The 11,238-nt window shown below is 33.4% G+C and overlaps 1 protein-coding gene across 7 annotated transcripts in view; it reads left to right on the top strand.

Moving 5' to 3' along the window:
• Positions 1–10,378, top strand: part of Kiaa1109 (KIAA1109 ortholog) — a 213,952-nt gene extending 203,574 nt beyond the window's left edge. For 5 of the 7 annotated variants that reach the window (XM_010611092.2, XM_010611119.2, XM_010611112.2 and 2 more), the window contains 5 exons: positions 844–1,047; positions 2,158–2,352; positions 2,617–2,751; positions 6,310–6,475; positions 9,710–10,377. In XM_010611092.2, the coding sequence (XP_010609394.1) occupies positions 844–1,047; positions 2,158–2,352; positions 2,617–2,751; positions 6,310–6,475; positions 9,710–9,926 (917 nt within the window). In that variant the 3' untranslated portion in view covers positions 9,927–10,377. Of the gene's footprint in view, positions 1–843; positions 1,048–2,157; positions 2,353–2,616; positions 2,752–6,309; positions 6,476–9,709 lie in introns of all 7 variants that reach the window. The other 2 variants (XM_010611104.2, XM_033760040.1) reach the window with 1 other exon arrangement.
• Positions 10,379–11,238: the final 860 nt, after the last annotated feature.

Here is an 11,238-nt window from a genome sequence, read left to right as displayed (position 1 = left end):
TGCCCTTAATTTAATATATCTATTATTATTTGGATATTATAAGTATTTCATATGAAAATATGAAGATAGTGGTAGAGTGAGAAAATTCTTTGCCAATCAAGACTATGTTATAAACTTCTGAGTAAAGATGTTTTTACCTCTGTACAGTGATAAAGCTTGTTTGATCATTAACTATTTAGTAATTTCTTAATGATGATGAAGGAATTAAAATGGTTAATGCCCTGATTATTTGGATATTATAAGTATTTCATATGAAAATATGAAGATAGTGGTAGAGTGAGAAAATTCTTTGCCAATCAAGACTATGTTATAAACTTCTGAGTAAAGATGTTTTTACCTCTGTACAGTGATAAAGCTTGTTTGATCATTAACTATTTAGTAATTTCTTAATGATGATGAAGGAATTAAAATGGTTAATGCCCTGTAATCCCAGCAATCAGGAGGCTGAGGCAGGAGGATCGCTGTGAGTTCGAGACCATCCTGGGCTACATAGTGAGTTCCAAGTCAGTTAGTTTCAGCTATATAATGAAACCCTGTCTCAAAAAAAAAAAAAAAAAATGGTTAATGCACTTCATCTCATTGGGGATGAAATAAATTAAAATTAAAAGAAAGAAGAAAGGGGGCCAGGGATTTAGCTCAGTGCAAGGACCCGAGTTCAATCCCCGGTACCAAAAAAAAAAAAGAAGAAAGAATTGTGTTTTTTCTCTTTTATTTAGTCTTCATTTATATAGCCTTCCTTATCTATTTATGAGATAGCTAAATCTATTGCTCTCAGGCTATAGCTTTTGCTTGGATCTAAATATAGTTGGTCATTTTAAAAATCATTGTGCATATTTTTTCTAGGCTCAAGTGATCATTCTACATATGTTGTACAAACCTTGGACTTTCATCTGGGTCATAACACCATGGTTACCAAACCATGTGGTGCTTTGGAAAGTCCTATGGCAACAATAACCAAGATAACAAGGCGTCGCCATGAAAATCCACCCCATGGAGTAGCAAGTGTAAAAGAATGGTTCAATTATGTAACAGCCACAAGGAATGAAGGTTAAATATCTGAGCCTTTGGAGAATTCTTTCTAGTTCTGTGAAGTATACTGTTGGAATTTCAATTGGCATTGCATTGAATCCGTATAGCAGTTTTGGTAGTATGGCCATTTTCATTATGTTGATTCTTCCTACCCAGGAGCAGGGGATGTCTTTCCATTTTCTTATATCCTCTTTGATCTCTTTTTTTGAATTGACACTTTTAGCAGAGTAGCAGGATTTTCATTTCTTTACATGGTTTTCATGTTGTTATTGTTAATACAATAATTGTCTTACAAATGTATCATCACCCCAGTGGTGAAACATTTCACAGATTCAAGTTATTTTAGATTTAACTGAAAATATTTAAAGTAAAATTGGTTTTAAATAAATAAAATGAAGTTTATATATTGGAGAATATTTTTGGAAATAATTTGGAGATCTTTGGGGAAATACTAGATGCAAAAATTGAAGTTTTAAAAATTTAGACAACAAAATAAACTGAATGCCACAAACTGAAAGTTCTGCATAGTTAGAACAAAATTAGATATTATTCCCATCAAGTCTTAAGTTTAAATAAATTGCTTTTGAAGAATTTTTTCCATTTATTTAGATATATCAGTTTTATGATAATGTGATCAGATAACTCTTACTTTGTCCTTGTTTTGGGGTTTGCATTTACAATTATGGCTTTTATAATCTAGTGTACTGGAAGTTGCCAGATTGAGACATGATAAAACTTGAATGTTTTACTTAAAAGCAATCCTCTTTTCAAATGAAAAAGATGATTTATTATTGATCTTGAATTCAGTTAAGAATAATATTCATTTTAAAGTGTGAGAAAACAAAACTAAAATATTTTGAGTTTATCCAAAATTATATTACAAAGCTTTGGCCTTGACATCGGTAATACACACACACACACACACACACACACACACACACACACACACACACACACACACACACACACACACACACACACACACATATGTATGCACATGCACACACACAAACACACAACTCTATTTTTAAATGTAATTCTTTGACTTTTGGAATGATAAACGTTCTGTGTACTCATCAGTGCCTCTTGGTTTAATTGACTCTTCTTGTCCTTGTGTTATGCATATAGAGCTAAATTTATTACGTAATGTTGATGCTAATAACATGGAGAATAGCACTGCTGTGAAGAATTCCAGCTTACTGAGTGGATTCAGAGGAGGTTCTAGCTACAACCATGAAACTGAAACAATCTTTGCCTTACCAAGGATGCAGCTTGACTTTAAATCCATTCATGTTCAAGAACCACAAGAACCTTCATTGCAAGGTATGTAGAAAACAAATTTAGTCTTTTAAGTTACTAAGAAAATTTTAATAGCAATGCAAACTCTTTTCTTCCCATAGGTTGCTTTGGTGATAATAGTATAATTTCATGAAATTTATTTAATAAGTCAAATTGATAAATTTTCTTACCAGCTATATGTCCTCTGATAAACCAGTTTGTGCCTTTTTCTCCGAAATAAAATGAAGAGTACAATTGGACTTCTTATAAAGGCTGTTATGAGTAAGAAACTCCATATTATCATTGCAGATGCCAACTTGAAGCCAAAGGTAGAATGTAGTGTGGTAACAGAGTTCACTGACCACATTTGTGTGACCATGGATGCTGAACTGATCATGTTTCTTCATGATTTAGTGTCAGCTTATCTTAAGGAAAAAGAAAAAGGTGGGTTGCATGGTTTTTATTTTTCTTTCAAGCTTCAGAAAAGACAGCCATCAGTGCCAGTTATGTGGATTTTTATGGTCTAGTGATAAAATGAATGGAATGTCTCCCTTCTCTTATTAGTTACAAGTGTCTGTAAATAGCATTATGACTTGACAGGCTGCATATGCACTAGATACATGGCAGTCTTTTTTTAACCATACCTTACACTGACTGTAATTTTATGCTTTACAAAAATTTTTGTATCATTATTTTACATACATTTTCACTTAGTCTTTGTAGACAGTTTTTGCAGAATACAAAAATATGAGAAAATATTACAAATTTAAGAAAATGACTAGAGCATTACATAATAAAATAGCATGAATTACATATATAAGTGGAAAATCTAAATGGAATAAAAAGATGAATTGGTTTGGAATATAAATAAATAAGGTTTGGAATTATAAATAAATTGGTTTGGAATTAAATAAATAAGACCTCAATGGTATTTTGTTTTCATGAACTAACTAACACTGCTGGAGCTTAAGTGTTTGTTCATTAAGAAATATACTGGAAGGCCAAAGATTTAGCTCAGTGGTTCTACCCTACCTCCTGCCTCACAAGTGCAAGGTATGGAGTTCAATCCTCAATACAAAAAAAAATATTTTTATATTATTATATATATATTATAGTACTATGTAGCTGTTTAAGAGAGTGAAGGCACTTAAAATGTAATAATATGGAATTTAAATAGCTATACTGTGTTATTACCAACTAGAAGGAGTTAATTTTGGCACAAATAAGATAAACACCCCTGAAAAAAATGCTTATCAGCATGTAAGACTAGAGCACAAAAAAAAAAAAAAAAAAAAATTGCTCAAAAATCCAGACAGTGCTGGGCATAGTGGCACACGCCCGTAATCCCAGCACTTGGGATGCTGAGGCAGGAGAATTGCTGTGAGTTCGAGACCAGCATGGGCTACATAGTGAATTCCAAGTCAGTCTCAACTAAGTGTGACCCTGTCTCAAAAAACAAACAAAAATCAAGATAAATTATAGTACTGTAACCACCACCGATAATAAAAGTACATTTTTGGATTGGGTCTTTAAATTCAGGAGGGCTGATTTTTTTTTTTTTTAAGTTCTGTATATATTCTAGATAGTAGACCTTTGAGAAACAGCTGGTAAAAATTTTTTCCCACATTGTGGGTTGTCTCTTCACACTGTTCATCATTTCTCTTGCTGTGCAGAAGCTTTTTAATGAGAAATCCCACTTGTTGATTGTGCTAATTCACGGTCAACTGAGGTTTTGTTCATAAAATCTTTTCCTATGCCAATGTCTTTAAGAGTTCTCTACCTAACCTCTCTTCCAGCCAGTTTAGTGTTTTTGTTTTAATATTTAGATCTTTAATCCATTTTGATTTTTAGTTTTGTACATGGTGAGAGAGATAGGTCTAGTTTTAATCTTGGGCAAGTTGAAAGCCAATTTATCCAGCACTATTTATTAAAGAGGCTGTCTTTCATCCAGTGAGGGTGTTTGGCATCTTTTTTGAAGATGAGATGGCTTAGTGTGTCTAGAGTTGTTTCTGCATCTTCTAAGCTGTTCCTCTCGTCCTCAGGTCTGTTTCTTTGCCAGTACCATGCTATTTTTACCACAGTAGCTTTGAAGTATATTTTCAGTTGAGGATTGTGATACCCCTACCTTGTCGTTATTGCCTAGAATTGTTTTTGCTATTCGAGGTCTCTTCTTATTTATTACAAATAAATTTTTGGATTGCTCTCTCGAAGTCTGTGAAGTATGTTGCTGGGATTTCAATTGGGATTGATTGCATTGAATCTATATAGCAGTTTTGTTCAGAAGTCACAAATTTAAAGACCCAGTCCAAAAATGAGCATCCGAAATGAACGGACATTTCTCAGACAAAGAAGTAGAAATAGCAAATAAATATATGTAAAAATGTTCAACATCACTGTTCATTCAAGAAATGCAAATGAAAACAACACTGAGATTCCACCTCACCCCAGAAAGAATGGCTGCTATTATGAAATCAACCAATAACAAATGCTGGCGGAGCTGTGGGGAAAGAGGAACTCTGCTCCACTGCTGATGGGAGTGTAGACTGGTGCAACCACTGTGGAAACCATTATGAAGATACTTCAGAGAACTAGGACTAGAGGTCCCATGTGACCTCTAAATACCCCTGCTGGGTATCTTCCCTAAAGAGTTAAAAGAATCATGCCACAGTGATATATGTGCACCCATGTTCATAGCAGCACAATTTGTGATCGCCAAAACTTGGAAGCAGAGACTGAATAAAGAAAATGTGTTTTTGTAATAAAATGTAGTACTACTCAGCCATAAGGAATGAGGAACTAAAGACATAGCTAAATGGATGCACATTGAGGTGATACTCTTTAAGTGAAATAAATAGGACACACATGTGCAAATACCAAATAGTTCCTCTAGTGTGAGAAACTGAAAGTATAAATAAGGACTAAGAGATATAATAGATAATGTAAAAAACGAAACGGTGTAAGGGGAATGGGAAATGGGTGGGGTAGGGGAAAGGAAAGAAGGGAATGAATATGAGAAATATGAGAAATACGTATATGAGAAAATGAAAAATAATGGAAACAAAGTCTTTGTAGTTAGGGAGGGAGGGGTTGAAGGTAGAGCAGGGAAATGGGAAACAAATAACCGAGATTGATTATGTAAAGGTACAAACTTCAAACAATGAATGTCATTATATTGTATACATTAAATGTACCAATAAAATTAAAATGAAAAAGTACAGCAATCAGAGGGTGGGTAGTCACTGAAGGCATCTGTGTTCTTAAGTAGTGAGATACTACAATTCCTAAACTCATTCCTCATCAAATTACAATATGAACTACATAAACATATCTTATTACCTAGTAATTTCATGTCCAATTTATGTCTTGAAAATTGTGCTCTAACAAATGCTTATATTTATTAAACAAGGTCATATAAATGCTACCTATGTCTCAGATTTGATTTGATACACAAATTTGATAGAGTGTAAGATTTATCTTATAAAACATTTACTTGAGCATTCATTATAAATTACTTGAGCATTATGTAAAAAAACTGCTCACATAAAAAGTTCCTAAGTGTGCCACTGTTGAATATATATACAGCCAAGTAACACACAAAAACTATTGATTTATGCACTTTGTTTTTTTGTTGCTGTTGTTGAATTATATACTTTAAATCAATTGTGTGGCATGTGAATAATATCTCAGTAAAGCTGTTGTCTCCCTCTCTTTAGCCATTCCTTTGGAAACCTGCACCTGTCAATTTCAGTGCCCATGTCTACTATCAGAAAATCATCTCAGCATTCTTTACTATTAGTGTTGACATCATTTTTCTCGAAGTAGTACTAATAACTGCCACTTATCACTTATTTTAAAATACTACTTTTAAAGATTGTAACTAAATGAAGCTTTGGCAAGAGCATAGCTAAAATGAGAGATGGGACCAATTACTCCATTTATGGTGATTTTTAAAAATTTTATAAGATATATATTTATAATAATAATTTATCATTTTTATTATAGCCATTTTTCCACCGCGAATTTTATCTACTCGACCAGGTCAGAAAAGTCCAATTATTATACATGATGACAATTCTTCTGATAAAGACAGAGAAGATGGCATCACTTACACTACTGTGGACTGGAGAGATTTTTTGTGCAACACATGGCATCTAGAACCCACTCTTAGGTAAGTTGAGTACACATATTTTACATATCCTAAGGCTATGATGGCAAACCTTTTAGAGCTTTTAATGATAACCAACACTGGCTGCAGCACATGTGCCATAGATTCGCCACCACTGTCTTAAGGGAATACCATGAGCAAAAGGTTATGAACAACATAGGTTAAATAGGATTAAAAGGTAGTCATCTATAACCCCTTCAGCTTCTGACTGCTACTTCTGCACCTGCTTCTTGCTTTTTTAAGTGCACCCGGGAGAAGCAAAAGGGAGACAAACACTGATAGTAGTTTGGCATTGATTACTGTCCACTGTCAACATTCTTATCAGTTAATTACTAAAATGTAAAGCTAACTCTTCTTTTACTATTATTTTTCTCCCTTGTAACCAAGATGTTATTTTCAGGTGTTTCACGTAGATGCAATGAAAAGATGCAGTAGACATTAACAAAAATGTCTTATTGGATCTATATCATAACAATGTAATAGAACACACACTGTTACAGTGCCCTTCTTTTTGTATAACCATGCCCATAATGTTCATTTAATGCTGTCAGATACATTTACCTTTATTGAGTCATTTTCCACTACAGTCGTAATCCCAGTTATATCCATTTATTTTCATGTCAGAATTTTAAGGCTTGCATGAGAGACAGAGAGAGAAAACCATTGGCTCAGTTGTGATCATGTCACATTTGGTGTCACATACTACTGCAATTTACTACTGCATGCAGTATACTACTGTATAAGGCATTGCTCATTTATCAAGTTAAAATCTATAAGAAATATTTGCTTATCTTGCAAACACTTGTAGAACAAGCTAATCGCAATCCAAAGTGTATATACTCTGTATATGTAGTTATTTATTTATATTTACAAAAATAAAATACCCCAGCACCACATTCTGCACGATCATATAGATTTAGATAAAGTTATTCGGACATATTTATGCCACAATAATTCCAAGATAACAGTCTCCATTATACCATGGACTCTTGTATAAGCAAAAAGTGGTGACTTTGTATCAAAACAATACTGAAATATTCCACCTTACTCTGGTAACAATAGCTATCATCAAGGACTCAAAAAAAAAAAAAACACATGGTAGTTGTGTGAGGTAAAAGAAACACTTTTACATTGTTGGGTGGGAATGTACAACTACTCTGAAAAACTAGTTAGAAATTTCATTTGACTCAGCTATACCTCTTCTGGATATCTTCTTAAAAGAATTAAAATCGTCATATTACAGTATGTGCATATCCATGTTTATAGCACCACTACCCATAATAGCTAAATCTTGAAAGCAGACTGTATGTCTATCAGCAAATGAGTGGATAAAGAAAATGTGATATGTGTACACAATGAAATATTACTGCGATAAGGAAAGAGAAACTTGAGTCATTCGTACGAAAGTGAATGAATCTTGAGATCTTAATACTGTGGAAAGAAAATCAGACACAGAAGGTTAAATATGACATTGTTTCTCTAATATGAAAGGCCCACGATATCAGTAATGTAAAGAACAAAATAAAAGAGAGATGATAGGAAACAGAGAGGTAGTCTATGGAGATGAGAAGTTCTGGGGAGGGGATGAGCAGGGGAGTAAAAAGGATCAAGATGTGATACATATATATGGACCAGTTCCCTGAGATGAATGTAATTACTTTGTGCCACAGACATAGACAGTACTGATACATTTTTCTAAAAAAGTAAGTAATATATACTTGAATTTATTGTAACCAAAAAATAAATTCATTTGTCATTACCCAGGAACAATATTAAAATTTCATAAAGGTCCCAATGCAGAAATCTTTGGAAAAATCTATTTTGTATTTGTAAATTAAATAATTATAATGGAATTGACTATCTTTTATAATATATTTAAATTGCATACAAATTCAAATGAATAAAAAGTTGCCATATTTATTTTTATCAAACTAATAACTACTTAAGTAATACTATGTAGTGGTAGAGAACATATTTAATAGCTCTAGTTCTAAGCTCAGCTTTCTTGCGCACTAGTTGAAATTGTCGAGGCCAGACAACCCAACCTCTCTGTGTCTCATGCAAAAAATTTTGAAAACATATTACCTACCGTGTAGGGTTGCTACACTGGTTCAATGAGTTCATTAATGCAAAATGCTTATAATGGTTTGAATTTTAGGAGATCAGTGCTTACTAACCTCCCTGATTTCAGAACCAATTGAGATAGAGGGGGAGAGGCAGCTGGAAATATAAAGTGCATTTACAGGTGAAGCTAGTGAAGCATTTGCTGGTGAAGCTGATGACAGAGTGTGGTTTGGATGTCTGGTAGCAATAGCTTTCTGCAACACAGTCTACATTTAGACTGTGTAAAGGGGGAAAGCTCAAGGCAGTGATGAAAAGCTGAAGATGTACAGTCAGCAGTGCTGTGATTCATCTAGCCCCAGACAGCACTGACAGCCTCACAACCTGCCTTTGAAAAACCTGTGGCATGAAGAAATAGACCAAAAGGAATGGCTCCCAAGAGAAAGCAGGAAGGGGCCGGGATTTAGCTCAGCGGTTCGGTGGCCTGCCTTGCAAGCTCAAGGACCCGAGTTCAATCCCCAGTACCAAAAAAAAAAAAAAGAAAAAAGAAAGCAGGAAGATGAGAACTGAACTACACTACTCAGTTCATTGTCAAATATCAGTGCTAGAGCATAGAAAGACCCGGAGTGTTTCACTAGTACCTGGCCCTCCAAATGGAAGAAAATAGAACAAAGAGAAAGTATTTTCCTTTCATACATTTTTTGGCACATAGAAATCAGTAAATTTTAGCCCTCTCCCCCATAATGGCACGTGATGTGAAATCTTTTTTTCTTTTCCTGGTACCGGGAATTGAACTCGGGACCTTGCACTTGCAAAGTAGGCAGTAGAACCACTGAGCTAAATTCCCGGCCCATGACGTGAATGAAATCTTTCAATCAGATATCCTTTTAAATATTTAAGATGACCATGTTACAGGCCTAAAATAAATTAAGTAGAATGAAATTGTGTAAACACCATTGATAAATACAGGATGTCAAGGATACTTATAATCAGATAGATGAGTATATTATTATATTGAATATGACCATTATAGTAGATCCAGGAATTAAAGGCTCAATTGTTAAAAATCCCCTGGTGAAATATTTTGAGTATATTATGGAAGCTCAGTGATGTTTGTAGACCTACCTTCAAGGCTAAGGCATTAAACTCCTTAACAATTATCATTTATTATTTTAGACTAATTTCTTGGACTGGAAGAAAGATTGATCCAGTAGGCGTTGATTATATTCTTCAAAAATTGGGCTTTCACCATGCCAGGACTACTATTCCTAAATGGCTTCAGAGAGGAGTGATGGACCCACTGGACAAGGTTCTGTCAGTTCTTATCAAAAAGCTTGGTACTGCACTACAAGATGAAAAGGAGAAGAAAGGAAAAGACAAAGAGGAACACTAAAAAAGTACTTTAACCTGTGAACAAATTATGGTTGTGTCCATTAAGTTTTATTACACTGGAGTGTTTTTTAAGTATAATTTTAAATATGACTAAAATAATTCTAATTTTGTTGCCATTATATTAAAAGGTTGTGAGTTAACCTGTTTATTTTAGTTCCACCATTGTGTGTACAGTGAAGTATTGCATGATAGTGTAAATTTTTGAAAAACTAGATTAAATATATGTTTCATTATGGTTTATAATTGTATTATGTGCAATATAATTCCTGCATCTTTAAAATATTTGCAGAATAACTGTGAATTTCTTGTTATGGGCCATAACTTCTAGAAAAAATATTGATAACATAATGAGGGTTATTAATTAATTTTTCTTTTTTTAATGTAGACTTGTAAAAATACCCATTTGTATATAGTTTGAGTAATTGTGATATAATTATATACCACTAAAATTTTGTTTGTAACTATTGTAATAAAGTCATGATAATGAGTTCAGTCCATAGTTGTTTTGGGCTCCTCTTGTCCTTTGATAATTTATTTTATCATTATCACATTAAACAGTTGTCAGGTTTGCATAAATGATTACTATAAAATTTTAAATATATAAAAATGCTTGTAATTCTTAAGAAAAAAATAGCTCAGGAGTATATAATCAAGGAAAGGCATATCTAAGGCTTCAGAAATGTAATGGCAAATACACAGCTCTTTGTTTTTATTTCTACATTCTACTCTTTTGTGCATATTCAGACTATATATAATGTATAGATATATATTTGTTGTATACATATATACAATGTACATGTATACATATATTTAAAAGAATTTAAAGGAACAGAAAGATCTAAAACAATCATTAAATCCCTAGCACCAAAACAAATAAATATTTATATATAGCTATAATATTAATAGCAATTCCAGTTGGAAATTTATCCAAGTCAGTACACTTTAAAGATCAGGGTAACAGTAGAAATGAAGCACCTAGAGCTAAAAAATACCTCAAAAAAAACTCTGGTACAACCTTAGATCAATAAGGTACTGTACCTCTGGCATTTTAAATAACCAGAGCCCAGAAAAGCCAAGGTTCTTAACCAAGGGCATATGTCCAGTAAGTGTAAATAAGAGAAGGTTTGCTGTTTTAATATCACATGGCTATTAACACAAATAAACTCTAACACAAAACTTTATCCTATAGCATCTTGTCATTTCCTTTATCCTATAGCATCTTGTCATTTCCCTGAGCTCTGAATCCTCCCCAACTTATCCCCAAAATCACTTGGGCCATTTTCTATGATTGTTGCCATGCCCAGAATACTTTG

The sequence above is a fragment of the Fukomys damarensis genome, unplaced genomic scaffold (assembly GCF_012274545.1).
Source record: "Fukomys damarensis isolate Sample0158 unplaced genomic scaffold, DMR_v1.0_HiC HiC_scaffold_38, whole genome shotgun sequence".
Taxonomy (NCBI): domain Eukaryota; kingdom Metazoa; phylum Chordata; class Mammalia; order Rodentia; family Bathyergidae; genus Fukomys; species Fukomys damarensis.
Note: the sequence above shows the minus strand (reverse complement) of the source record. Positions and strands in the feature narration are given on the sequence as shown.